Source organism: Vicia villosa, unplaced genomic scaffold, assembly GCF_029867415.1.
Source record: "Vicia villosa cultivar HV-30 ecotype Madison, WI unplaced genomic scaffold, Vvil1.0 ctg.001436F_1_1, whole genome shotgun sequence".
NCBI classification, from domain to species: domain Eukaryota; kingdom Viridiplantae; phylum Streptophyta; class Magnoliopsida; order Fabales; family Fabaceae; genus Vicia; species Vicia villosa.
The window spans coordinates 336,719-351,883 of NW_026705617.1; the positions used below are offsets into that span (position 1 = coordinate 336,719).

The window sequence follows — 15,165 nt, forward strand, 5'->3', positions numbered from 1 at the left end:
ATTTGTATTAATCTTTCAAGAAAAGAGATAGTAAGTAGACTTAAAGATGTAATAATAAAAACATGCCACTTGATTGCTAACTCTCTCATTTCTTTTATAGAGACAACTAAACTAAAAATAGTTAAAATATTTATAGAACTAAACTTGAAAAATATATAATTTTGTAGGTAAAAGACTAAATCCATTAAAAAACTGTCAAAATAAGCATTTTCATTTTCATATTTTGATATTACAAATTACCTTTTCTTTTTTAAATCACAACTGTACATATTTTCTGGAAACAAAATTTGTTGGTTATAGCCAAGAAACAAAAATTCTCACTAGTCACCACTGACTGAACCTCTGTATCCACAACGGAAGAACAAAATCGCAACACTGAACCAAATTCGATCACCGAAACCCTAACAATGGCGTTCGAGATACCGGTAGATCAAATAAAGCAGTTGCAGATCCTTCTCCGCAAAGAGGCCAACCTCTCATGGTACCACCTAGAGAAAGACGAAAATCTCCCTCTCCCGAAGCTAGCTTCTGTTGCAGAAACCGTCGCGAAACTCGATCCCTCGCCACCGTATCTTCGCTGCAAGAATTGCAATGGCAGACTCCTCCGCGGTGTGCAGTCGTTCATCTGCGTCTTTTGTGGCGCAAATCCGCACAAAGATCTTCCTCCTGATCCCATCAAATTTCAGAACACTCTTGGATATCGTTGGTTGCTTGAATCTCTTCAACTTGATGGATCGGTATTGTTAATCTTACTATTGCTTTAGATTCAATCATTTTATATTAATTGCGCTTCCCTTAATGCTGGAAATTCGAAATTTGATGTTTTATCTTGATATAATGTTCTCCGTTTTAACCTCTTTTTCTTTTTGGATATAATTGGTATGCACTTTTTGGAAATCTAGTTTTGATAATTTGTTTTATCAGGTTGTGTGTATGTATATGTGGTTTGGTGTATTGTAATGTTAACTTGATTGCTTTGCAGGAGATGGTGGAACCGATGGTGGACGAACTTACATCAAACAGAGCGAGGAGTGAATCAAACAATGAGATTCCTTTATCTGAACTACTAGATTTGGAAATTCAATGGCAGCCTTCTGAGGCTGAAAGAACACTGTCAAGTAATTCAGATTCTGAAGCATTTCTGGGGGAAAGTTCGTTGAGTTTGTCTGGTGTTGATGTTGATAATTTTTTTGGTCGGAGGGAATCTGATTCCAATGTGTCTGAGATGAGTCCAGCTTCTGAAAAAAACGTGGGTGCTGCTTCAGATAACACTTTTCAAGCTAATGAGAATCTTAGTTTGTTTCAGAATGTCCAAGCTTCGGAAGGACCGGGAGGGTCTGTAGAGGATCAGAGCGGTGATTCCTTTTCGGGTTGGGAGGCCAACTTCAAGTTTGCTAGTTCTGGTCCTGTTCATGAAGAGTCCAAGTCAGTTGATCATTCTAAAGTTGAATTGGATACGGTATCTGGCTATCGGAATGATGATTTCAGTCCTTCAGCATCCGAAGATGATTGGTTTCAGGGTGATGGATTTAGAACTTCTAACTCAATGATAGATGGCCAGGCTGGGAAGTTGGAAAAGACCGGGGATCTTCATTATACGGAAAAAGAAGAAACTGTTAATGCTTCCTCAACTAGAAATTTGGATTGGATGCAAGATGACCAATGGCAAGAGAGTGAAGCCAAAATACCCGATACTGGAGCTACTGATGAAGATGATTCGTGGAATGATTTTACTGGCTCAGCAAGCACTCAAGACCCTTTTGGTATAATTTCCAGCTCAGCGAAAACTGCCCAGACCGGCAATTTTGAATTTCCTGCGACAAATTTGACTGATGCAAAATCTGAAGAGGGGGCTAATAGTTCTTCTAACAAGGAATTTGACTGGATGGGAGATAACCAATGGCAAGATAGTGATAACAAGGCAACTGATAATGTTGGTACTAAAGAAGCTACTGTTTCGTTTGATTCATGGAATGATTTCACTGGCTCATCCGCTGCACAACATTCTTCCCCTAGTGTTTCCAACTCTGAGAAAACTGACCAGACTGGGAAATTTGAAATGACTGAAGATCCTAATGGTACAAAAACGACAGAAAGTGCTGTTGGTTCATCTAGTAATTTTGACTGGATGCAAAATGACCAATGGCAAGGGAGCAATAACAAGGCAACTGGTATTAAGAATACTAATGATGTTACCGATTCATTTGATGCATGGAATGATTTTACTGGTTCAGCCATTTCACAAAATCCTTCCAGTAGTGCTTCACACTCCGAGATAAAAGACCAGACTGGGATATCTGAATTTACCGCTGATCTTCATGATACCAATACAGTAAAGGGTGATAATGCTTCTAAAGTTAAAAGTTTTGACTGGATGCAAGATGACCAATGGCAAGTTAGCAATAACAAAACAACCGACACTGTGACCACTAAAGATGATGCTGGCTCCTTTGATGTTTGGAGTGACTTCACTAAGATGACTACTAGACAAGAAGATCCTTTCAACAGTGTTCCTTTACAAACTCTGAATCAAACTCATTCTGAAAAGACCTTTGAAACGAATTTATTTGGATCGTCAAACAGCTCACATGATGTGGATTTTAGTGGATTTTCACAACATGATATTTTAAGACAGTTTGATAATCCACTGAGTACTTCTGCTGCAACCAATGCTCAACATTCTTTAAACAGGTGCCTTGATATTATCTCAGTTGCATTATTTTATTCTAGAAAAATATGCATAATTGAATTTAACCAGTTTTTGAGCATCAGATCAGATGGCCATTGATCCATTTACAACATCTTTAGGAGTTTTGAGTTCAATATATCAATCTACATTTAGTAGTAGTTGTATAATTCAATATAAGGGATGTGTATAAATTTGTAATCCTGTGAGGAAACTGACACATTCAAGTAATAGGTATAAGCCAACATAATTCACATTTTAAAGCATTCATATTATGAATCCAAATAAATTTTCCTTGTAGAATTGAATGGGAGGGAGCTTAAAGGAAGTGGAAAGGAACAAACTAAAGGGTCTTTCTCTTCATATCATGTCGTCTATTAGAACATCAATGTTTAAATATCTATTCTTCCATGTTTCTTGTATTTATCTACTTTGGAAGCACTTAAGAACTTGGAAGTTCTTCATCCTTTAAATGGAAATGCTCAGGCTTTGCATTTTATCATTGATCAATTGACATAGTTTTCGAACATTCAGCAGGCTAGATTTGATCTTGATTGACATTTTGTATGTCCATAATAGAAATTTATGCTCTCTTGTTGCATGTTTAGGGTGGCTGATGCGGATACCATGAGGCAAAATCCTAGAGATGTTTCCTCCGCAGGCGTAGGATCCAAAGATGACGTAGAGATGTTGATGTCACAAATGCATGATCTATCCTTTATGCTTGAGAGCGATCTTTCTTTTCCTTCAAAATGAGACAGAGCTAGGTTATTTTCTCTTTATTCATTTTCAGTCATTCTGTCTCAAGATTTATATGGGGTACATGTTCTTCTCCTTTCTCTGTATCTTTATATTTTAATGAAAAGGTGGGGGAGTATGGCTTTCCTTGATGGTTTCCACACTTCACTATTTATTTTTCTTTTTTGGGTAGAATTCATTGTATTTGTTTTTTTATTGTAAATCAAGCTTGTTGAGGCTGTGTTATTTTATGGTACACAACTACTGTACATTAGCAGATTGTTTGGGAGATGATTACATAGTGAATACAGTGATGGTGTATTGAAAAACCTGTCTCGAACCGCTAAGTTGGATCTTTCCAACCAGATATGTTCTGTCCAAATAGCTTTTTTGTAGGTTTTTTAGGCACTTATGTTTTTTTTCTCCTTCTGAAACATATCTTTTTGCGCAGCATTAGTCTTTTCTTTTCAGATTGCAGTTCAGATCTTCTGCTATACCTCTCTTAAAAGTTTAGATCAATCATAGGTAATGTAGGAGTTTCACTGTTGATCTGAAGCCTACTGTCATCATTTGCCTGGTGCTTTATCTCTTCTAATATATATGATCAATAGAGCGCTAGCTGCAGTTTGGTGCGACGCGTTTGCTATGCAAGCCACCGTCAAGAATATAAGTTGTTGTTGCGGCCTCAAACCGCTATCGCATTCACTATTTGGGTTTTGGAGCAAAAATTCTTAAATCCTTTTTCACTATAATGACTGTCCAGTTATCCCCTTGATGCTACGATTTTGGAGAGTGGTTGAGAGTCGGGAGTTTCCTCAATGGTATGAACACTTGAGGAGTGTTTGCCGGAAATAGATCCCCTCTGCCAATGAGTGCAGCCATCTCTTTGCTGCTTCATCTAATGGTCAAGAATCCATACAAATTAAATAAAATAAAATTGTTTTGAAGAGGGACAGAGAGAGAGAGAAATGTAGATGGATGGATGAGAAGAAGGCATAGTGGAAGCAGGTGAGAGTACATTGGAGAGGATACAAATCCGAAAAGGAATGTGTTACACTTGGATTTTTAGTTTGGAGAAAGTCAACTAAGAGTGTCAAAATAAAAAGACATTTGCTGATTAGGAGACATTAATGAAGCGTTTTGATTAATGAAGCGTGTTAAAGAACATTAATGACAAAATGTTGATAGGGCATCGACCATGGTGTCGTCGGAAAGAAACATGGCTTGGAGGAGTCTCAGGAACAAATCCACAAGATTATGATCATCTGGATATATGTCTAGAATTTTGAAAAGGGCAGTCGACATAACCTCCAATACAACCAACATACCACTCGACTAAACGATGAACGTTACAAGACTTAGTGTTTTTACAAGTTCAAGAGACCTTTGCAAGCAACATCATCAACATATTCTATGGAGTTCATGGGAAATCTGGAGCGGTTATAACTTAACATGAGTTGTAAACAGGGAGAATTATGGGTGACATGTATGCACACTAGTGAGAGCTTGGAGATTGAACATGGAGTGAAGTGTGAAGGCTCCATAGTGGGCGTAATTGTTGTCGATGGTTATTTTGTATATAGAATAAATAGTAGACTCATACATTGTAACAAGGGTCACAAAATTTCATACATTACTCTTGATACCACTGGAGTACCACAGTCAAAGAGCGAAATAATATGTGAGAAACATATATGCATCTGCATCCAGTCTTTTCACTGTCTTCTTGTTTCTTTAAATGCAGTATTTGTTTTTACTTGCTTTCACTATTACTCTTGTTTAATGTCATTTACTGCATTTTGCTTTATCATTTATTACAACTTAACTCCATTTAAAATTTGTTTCTAAGCCGTTATCTTACAAACAACAACTACATTCAACTCACATGTACGTGTGTTCACACAAATTGCTTTGGAGATTTTTTGAATTAATCTCACTTACTTTCTAAACTCGTGATTGGTTATTAATAACACCACTAAAAAGAATAATATTTTGGACCACCTATTGAATTAAGCGATTTAAAGGGATGATTTTTCTACAAGTTTATTTGTTCTCTTCAAATGGGCAAAATTTGAAATTTCTTAAAGGTTTAAACTTGGAAAATTTCAATTAATCATTTAATAAGTGTTACTTTATTTGTCAAATCCATTTGATTTATTTTTTCCGCTAATATTTTGTTTTTGAGAAATATGACGTGTTTGGGCAAAGGGATACAACATAAAAAAAGGGGTATAAAAAGAAAATCAATATCTAGAATCTCTTAATGGCCGAAAGTAATAAATATGCATGTTTGAAATTCAAATTTTATGCCACCTACTAGATTAATTTTAATAGACTAATCATAAAAGTGCCCTAAAACACTGACATCGTGAAAGCTCAATAAATTAAAGAAAACCACGTCCTCTTGAAGAATAGAGAAAATAATGGTTTCACGTTTCTAGGAGGAGCAAAATATATCATCCATGAGTCTTATAATTCAAACTCAAGAAATTCTTATAAATACCTCAACTCTTGAATTGAGGGGGTCATTCAAATTACTTAGCAATCAGACATGTATATAACTTTTCATCATGTCTTGGTTAGTCTATTCTAACACCTCAATCACCTTAAAACTCTAACAATTCTACACGGTTAAAGATTAACACTCATTGTATTTTTATTAATCTTTGTTTTAATTAATTTTTCGTGCACCACAAATGTTTATATATTAATTAAATTAATAATAACATTACTGCTTTACATATATAAAATTTTATTTTCTTTATTATACGGATATAAAATGACGACTAGTGTTACTTATATAAGTTATTTCACCCAGTGTCACTTAAATAAGTTATTTGACCTAATTAAAAAAATTGGAGTTAGTATTATCCTAACCTTAGTTTAATGAGGGGTGCTATTCCTACACCAGAAATGAGACATTTTACACTTACACCTATCAAAGTATACCATGTGCATGTGGTGGAGTGGGTCAAAAATTGAAAATTAAATTATTAAATATTTAAGAAAATCAAAACCGTATAGAAATACGGTGTTAGTGTCAAACATAGTGTAAAATTATCATTTCTCTAGTTTAATATATTGTGGAGGTTTTTTTCTTTTAGACTCAACTTGTCAACCTCTATTAATAAATCGATTATATATTTATAGAATCACTTTTAAATCACTAATTAAAATGAAATAAACTCATTCAAAATATTCTTGTTCGAAATCCGAATCACCTTGACAATAACTAACTACATATCATTTTTGTTTCCTCTATGAATATGGCCAGACTCAGACTTACAAACAAATCTTATCATTGACTTTTGACCGATACAAACAAAACAAGGTAATAGTCAATAATATTACTGTACAAGTATATATTTCCTCTTAAGCAAAAGGTAAACAAAAACTCATATTTTAGAATAAAATATAATAAAGATGCACTTTCTAGTTTTTCATTTAAACATTTTCAAATATATTTAAGAATAAATTATTACAAAAATATATTTATTTTAATTTAATTTTCATATTTAATCAATCAATTCATTACTAAAATTATATTCAAAACATATTATTTCTAAAACAGTAAAAAAATTTAAACCAATTACTTATATGATTAATATCTATTTTTTAAAAATAATTTTCTTGAAATATATTTAGACACTTTTTCTTATAAATCATTCTAGAGGGACGGGTTATATAGTTAACCTTATACTTTTCAACTTGTACACAATCCACTTAATTTCCAGACAGTTTCAACCTCAATTCATTTCCCTACATCGTGGCACAAATCATTACAATCATCACCAATATAAATACCATCAACATTCAACAACATTATATATTTATAAATATCATCAACATTCAACAACACAACAAAAATGGAGTTTTTCAACAAATCAAAAACCGTGAAGCTAAGAAGCCACCTCGGCAAGTACCTAGTAGCAGACTCAGACAAAAACAACAACAACAACCTCCGTCAAAGCAAAAAAGGAACAACCAAAACCGCACTCTGGTCAATCGAACTAGTCGAAAACAAACCCCACCACATACGGTTAAGGAGCCACAACGGCCGTTACCTAACCGCAACCGACACGCCGTTTCTTCTCGGCATGACCGGAGACAAGGTCGTCCTAACCGATTACGACGCGGGGTTGAGCTGGAAATACGAATGGGAACCTATAAAGGAAGGGTACAGCGTAAAACTGAGGAGCTGGTGTGGGAAGTTGTTGAGAGGGAACGGTGGAACGCCGCCGTGGAGGAACTCTGTTACGCATGATGATCCGTATACTGCTGCTACTAATAATTGGATTCTTTGGGGTGTTGAGGCTGTGGATGATAAGATGAATGTTGAGTTGTTGAGTAGGGTTAGTTTTGTTTCGAATTCTTCGTTTGGTTCTGAGGAAGATGAGGTTCACGATTCTGAATTGGTGACTTCTGAGAAGAAGTCTTGGTCGTCGTTGAAGTTTCGTCGGAATTCAAAGTTGCAGCCAGAGGTGCGTGTTTGAGTTTTAACATGCCTACGGTTCATTCTTTTTTAGCCTCGTCAAAACATTTTCATATGTGGCAGATGTCTTACGTGGAACTGCGAAATATTCATATAGTTGGGAGTTTTTAATTTTCAATTTAAAATTAAAATGTGTTCAATTAAAAGGATTTAAGTCATTTTTTTATTTAATTTCAAAATGGTTTTATATTAAAGATGAAAACTTTTTTTTTTAAATTCGGCTTTTGTTTTAACTCCAATAATTTCAATTACAGTTTTCATCATCTTGATCGTAGTTAATCACTACTTACTATTATTATTTTCGTGTCACTTTATTGATATATTGATCTTGAATCAAACCATCATTAACTACTATGACAATTGTCAATATGGTTAACTACACTCAAAATGTCTTCATCCAATACTAAAATCATATAGTTGATCACTAGACATCGACATATGAAAACCACTTTAACCACCACAAGTCACTACTATCATCATATATAAATCGATTAATCTCAAATCACTAATCACTCCACCACGATTTTAACCACATAGGTCACCAATAGTCACCACCATTGGTAACTAAAACAATCCGATAACGACTAGAACCATCACCAACTACCACTTCGACTACTATTAATCATTACTCTAACTACCACCACCATCTATCATGTATACAACCATCTCTTATCAATTCCTATTGACAACTGCTTTTAAAATAATATATTTAAAATATTTTAATTATTTTAGAAGCTTAATAATATAAATTATTTAAATTATGAATATTTATTTTAATTTTTAAGTTTATGTTTGAAACTAGTTTTAACTTTTAAAATTCAAATAAAAAAATGATATTATTATATTTGATTTTCTAAAACTTAAAAATATAAAACAAAACCTAAGATAATTGAAATTAAGATTTTAGTTTTAAATTCTAATTTAAATAAATGATTTACAAATGAATAGTATTTTATGGAAAAAAAAAACCAAACCAAACTCACACCTAATAGAAATTATATGAATTTTAATAGGAGAGTGTAACATGATACTCAAATGTTCAATCCATATACTTACAAATATAGTTTGTTGATTTAAAAAAATGAACAAGTTAACATCAATGTTGAAGAAGGAACAAGTTGACATAACAACTATTAAATGACATTTCAATTTAATGTAACGTGAACAAATGTAATATTAAGATTAGGATTATGTCATTTCGTTTTCATGCTTGAGGCCCCCATGGCCATGACATCTCGATCAACTATACTCTTTGGATTCTCACAATATTCACCCATGTGCACGTTTAAATTGTCCTTAAATTTGACAAAGCCATAATACACCAAGTCACCGCGTTCTCTCAATTTGGCTGGCGCTCACTGGCCATTCTCTTTTTCCATCTGGCACGCGCTTCACCCTGTTTTCCCAACTCATGTTATTAAACTTCACACTAATTTCTTTTCCTTAGACATCGTGGTTAAACTAGTCAAGTTGATAATTGAGTAGGAATATATGATACTACTTATAGGAGTCCTTCCACATTTTATTTATTTATTTTTAAAATGGTCAAATTTTAATATTAATCTACTTGATAAAAAAAAGAAAATTCTCTGAACAACAAAAATGAAAAACATGCAATTAAATTAAATAAATAATAATAATTGAGTTTAATGGTTACATGGTATTTAGTGTAAAAAAATTTGCACCATCAATACATAATCACTATTTAAAAATATTATTTTAAAAAATTAAAATTAAACTGTGGCGGTGTAAATCGTCCAGCATTTTAGTTAAATTTACAACAAATTTAATACTAAAAACTTTAAAATATAAATAATAAATTTAATACTTTTTAAATTTTTGTAAAAAAAATTGGTCAACTCTTTTTTCTTTTCTTACATAAAAACATGAAGCATTGAACTCATTCATTTCACCCCTGTTTCAAAACACTCAAAACCAATTCAACCTCGGTCTCTGTCCTTGTTCAATTCAATCATTCACAATTCCAAACAAAAAAAACACAAACCTCAAATCTCAACAAATCCAACTAACTAACCATCGATCAACTCTCTGCAGAAACCTTCCACCACCACCAACAACAGCTTCACCCCATCATCCATGGAGCTTTTCCAACGCGCCAAAGCCGTCCGCCTCCGCAGCCATCACGACAAGTACCTCCACGCCGAAGAAGACGAAGAATCCATCAACCAAGAACGCAACGGCTCCTCCAAAAACGCCAAATGGACTGTCGAACACATCCCCGAATTCGACAACATCATCCGCCTCAAAAGCTGTTACGGAAAGTACCTAACAGCCTCCAATCAGCCGCTACTCCTCGGCGTCACCGGCCGGAAAGTTGTTCAAACGCTGCCGCGGAGACTCGATTCGTCTGTTGAATGGGAGCCTGTAAGGGATGGTGCGCAGGTTAAGCTGAAAACGAGATACGGGAATTTTCTGAGAGCGAATGGTGGGTTGCCGCCTTGGAGAAATTCTGTTACGCATGATATTCCGCATCGGAGTGCTACGCAGGATTGGATTCTTTGGGATGTTGATGTTCTTGAGATTCATGTTGGGAATCCGCCGCCTCCTCCGATTCCGCATTCGGATTCTCTTGACTTTGGATCTTCGGCGCTTTCATTCAAATCGAATCGGTTTGATAGACAAGAGGTATGAATCACTTCGTAGTTGAGTTTCATTTTGATAAATTATGGATTTATAATGTTTGTCTTTATAGTTAGTTATGATTGAAGTTAAATATTGTTAATTGTGCCACAATTATGATTAATTGTTAATGGAAATTATTATCCAAGGTGCTTTGTGATTTTGTATGTTAAGTTTGTTTTTGAATGTGTAATTTGTTAGATCTATGGAGTCTTTAAGTGTTTGACTTGAGGACTAATTTCACTCTCAATACTTGACTTGATGACTAATTTGACTAAACTAATGTGATTCATGAACTTGGATTCTATATTGTTTATGCAACTCTGTAATCGCATCTTGGTTGTTGGATTAATCTTACGAGCGAGAGTATTGTGTTTTGTTCGTTAAATTAATCCAACGGCTGAAATGCAAATAGAGTTGCATAGATAAAGATACTTGCTTGCTCTGAATTGATTGACTTGATTGAACACATGTTTTATGAAGTTAGTTTAAACTAGATCATGTTTAAAATAATAAGGTGATGAATCTTTTTGTGTTTATAGATGTATATAGAGAAGTTAAATGGGATGTAGAAGCTCATTTCAATTTATACAAGAAACTATTGATTCAAAAGCTTATAATTATTGTCACTTTTTATTTTTAGCAAATGTATTAATCTAGAAAATTAAAATGGCAGCTTTGACTGATTGTTGTTTGTGGTGTACTAGTGTGATTGTTGAAAGACATTGGTTTATGATGATTTTGTTTGGTTGAGTTTGCAGTCAACAGATAGTGTTGGTTCACCGCCGAAGATGGAGGGAAGAACGATATACTACCATGTTGCTGAGGAAAATGGAGACGTGGATGATGAGAATGTGCAGGGCTATTCTTTGGTCTTCAATGGGAATGATGTTGAGCAGTTGACTCGTAAGTTCGTGGAAGAAACTGGACTTGATGGAGTTATTGTGTGTAGTCGAAGTCCTTTGAATGGAAAACTTTACCCTCTTCGTTTGCATCTTCCTCCAAACAATGTTATGATGCAAGTTGTTTTGGTCCTTGCCTCCTCGAAAGGTGACTTTCCTTTGTCTAATTTTTTTCTCTTAAATGCTCATCTACAATTTGACATGCATTGATGTGTTAAAGTTTATTATATAAAAATTATCAATTTAATTTTCCTAGGTTTGTGCCTTTGATAACACATTACATATGCTGTAGGCTATTTATGGCAGATGTAAATGTTCGGTAATAAAACATGTGCAGTGTTTGTTTTGTTTTAACAACTATTTGTGTGAAAGAGCATATGAAGTTGTAAGACGCGACATAGATCCTGTGCATGACATTGACTTGTAGACATGAGTAATAATTTTTCAGATGTCGTGTTAGATTCATGCCAATGTATACTGACAAGTGTCTGACACCAGACAAACGTTCAATCCAAGTAATTTTAACTCAGATGGTTTATATATCATGTAACATTATCTTAACAGTTGCTTATTGTTCTTGTGTTTCAGTTGCAAAAGAATTTGAAGAACAAGGTTTACTGTGACCAGCTATATCTTTGGTGTCTTAAACCTATTAAAGTGCAAGGCCAATGTACATTGTGACCCAGTGGGTTTCAATTCTATTTTATATCATTTAATTTAAAATATGCTGAAAAACTTCGCGTTGCTCGAGCGAGTCTCTTGTAGACGGTAATCTTTATTGTTGGTGATCTCGCTATTGTTAGTGCTAGACAGTAGTCATTATTGTTGGCGATGTCCCATGCTAGACAGTAGTCTTTATTGCTGGGCATCTCAGTCTCAGCTATTGTTAATGCTAGCTTTGGATTCGGGTACTTTGTTGTTGTAATTTACTGTAATTCATTATATTTTTTTAGAAGTATCTCTTGTACAGAGATCATTAATCAGAAAGCTACAGTCATGGATTTTTTCAGGCCGATATAAATGTCAGAATTTAGAAACATTTTTAAATCAGGTATAGTTTCTGCTTTATTTGTGTGTCTCTTCTGTTTGGAATAAATTATGATTCAAAGGAAGAAAGAGGTGTCATGCTTAGGAAGTAAATCCATCCATTTGAACATAATTTCGATGAACATTAGTGTTTTAAAACTCAAATCCAATTGCTGGACAGGTCAAAAACAGCATAAACCGAAAAGAAGAAGTTAGTTAAACGAAAAATTGCTAATACTTTTGTTAAAAATTTGTTTTTTAACAAACACGACAGAAAAAGAATTGAACCCAATGCGGAAATATACTTGCATGAAAAGAAACAGTTTTACAAACAACTAATCATGATAGTATTGTGATGTATGATTTTGTAGGTGATATAGTCCTACTTGAAGAGTCGGGGGAGGATTTAAATAAGAGGTTGGGGACGAGCTTGAGAAACGTTTGAATTTCTCCTAAGAAGTACTCCCTCCGTCCCAAATTATAAGAGAAAAAAACAAAATCACGCTTATTAAGAAAAGTAAAAACAAAATCATTTGACTTATGGTTTTCTTGAAATAAAGTGTTTTGGAAAATATAAAAAAAAATCTAATTGGTTGTTGATTATAGAAATGATGAGAGAGAATGTAAGTTAAATGCAATTTGCATTTAATTTTGCCTTGAAAGAAATGAAAGATGATTTTTTCTCTTATATTTTGGGACAAGAAAAATGCATTTTTTTCTCTTATATTTTGGGACGGAGGGAGTAATACAGAGTATATGAAATGTAAGTTTAGCTAAGGGAGAAACATCTCTAATCTATAGGTGAAAGTTTGAGACCATTTCATACCACAAGTCACACGGTTTAAATGTCAGGTATAGAATACAAAACTATACTTGCTAAAAGTACAAATACGTGATAAATCCTAGTGATTAAGGATTGTTAAAGGCTTTAAAGTTTCTTGTGAGGTCAAGAGCTTGATCACGTAGGTGTGAGAAGCTTTGTCTCCGTATATTTCTCCATTGGATTTAGGTCCCCCCCCCCTCAATTGTGATGACAAGATATTTATAGCTGCATTGGGCCTAGATCTGAGGCACCTTAGGAAATAGAAACCACCAAGGGAATGATCAGTTGAATCCCTGATATTAATGGAGTGTGGATAACTCCCATGACTCCTTTCACATCATCGTGGACTAAAATAAACGTCATTTCCATGATCACACGATATCGATAGAATATGGAAGACTTGGGCGATGTATATGAATAAGGGAGTCATATCCGATGTAACACCCCTTTTATACCCCAAAATAAATAAGCATATAATCAGAGAATAAGCATGCATATAATTCAAAAGGGCGTCACATCGACGTTTTCAAAAACTAAAAGCTTTTAAAAAACTGACAGCATTTATCTACAATATACAATACACCTGGTCATTTTAAATAACACCTAAACATTTAATTACAATTCACACAGAATATGCATTCACAGCGGAAAATACTAAAATACTCATGTATTTCATAAAATGATTCATGTCCCATACCATGAATCATATTTCAATAATCATCTCAACATAAAATAAACCATAATTAGAATATTTGGCTTAAAAGCCTCTCAACAACAAGTAGCCAAATAAACAGATTCTCAAGTCATAGCATAATACATAACCAAATAGAAACATGAGTTCAACACGACTAGTCTACCCAGTGTTACATGACCAGAGCATCGACTCACTACCTAATCTCCAACAAACACGGAAGAATCTCCGACTAGATCACGCACGAGCTACTAAACTCCAGAACCTGCATGTCACCAAACGAGGGCAACATTAAAACAGAAGGGTGAGAATACGAATCATTATGAAGAAAGTATAATAAGATACAATGGTTAAATCAACAATTCAAGTAATTAATCACACTATGTATAACCATGTAGATAATAATAGTCAATCTATATTTCACATGTTATCAAGTATACAACAAGTATAAAGAGTATAATATTTCAATTCCAATATTATATTCTCAATTATGCACACAACCATAATTATCACCTATTCAGACATTTAATCAAATATGTATTCAAACATCACTCATTTCGATTATCAAGCTCATACACATATCACAACTACATCAACTTCACATATTCAATTATCGCATAATTCTAATGTGACTCAATGCAAGATATGTGACGCTATGCATGTGGTACCGCAATGTGAACCCAACGTTTCACCGCTTTCCGATTCAATATCTAGAATCCAAGCCACGCTTCCGATCCGGACAAGACCAAGGCCACCATGTATGTTTCCAATTAAGGATCAACGTATTCTACGTCTATTTCCATTCAAGGATCACCGTCTATTACCATGTGAACCCACAGTTTCACCGCTTCCACAATAAAGCCGACTATGCCATGAATGAATGTACAATTACTGTAATACGGTGAACTGACTTTATTTGAAATGTGCGGATAGCAAGAGTCGCCACCGACTTTTTTTTTATCCAATTAGGAAAGACAAAAAGAACAGGAAAGACCTTTGAAAAGACTTTGAGTTCGGGGGGTAGGTTATACAAAGGGAAGGTGTAAGGCACCCTTTGCATCCATGGTTATCCATGGGCTCTTAATTGCTTAGCTCACTTTGTTTGAATTGTTGGAAAAGTTTGAAGTGTAGTGTCTGAATAGAAAAGATTTGAATAAGGACTTTAGT

The 15,165-nt window shown here is 34.3% G+C and overlaps 2 protein-coding genes across 2 annotated transcripts; both read left to right on the plus strand.

Annotated features, from left to right (window-relative positions):
• Positions 1 to 262: 262 nt before the first annotated feature.
• Positions 263 to 3,704, plus strand: LOC131635121 (uncharacterized). The gene is made up of 3 exons (XM_058905733.1): positions 263 to 737; positions 983 to 2,691; positions 3,295 to 3,704. Exons 1-3 carry the CDS (start codon positions 408 to 410, stop codon positions 3,440 to 3,442), a joined length of 2,187 nt encoding a protein of 728 aa, XP_058761716.1. The 5' UTR covers positions 263 to 407; the 3' UTR covers positions 3,443 to 3,704.
• A 3,468-nt stretch (positions 3,705 to 7,172) lies between these two features.
• Positions 7,173 to 12,505, plus strand: LOC131635129 (uncharacterized). The gene is made up of 4 exons (XM_058905738.1): positions 7,173 to 7,905; positions 9,954 to 10,562; positions 11,318 to 11,606; positions 12,047 to 12,505. The coding sequence occupies exons 1-4, from the start codon at positions 7,291 to 7,293 to the stop codon at positions 12,079 to 12,081; spliced, it is 1,548 nt and encodes a 515-aa protein (XP_058761721.1). The 5' UTR covers positions 7,173 to 7,290; the 3' UTR covers positions 12,082 to 12,505.
• Positions 12,506 to 15,165: the final 2,660 nt, after the last annotated feature.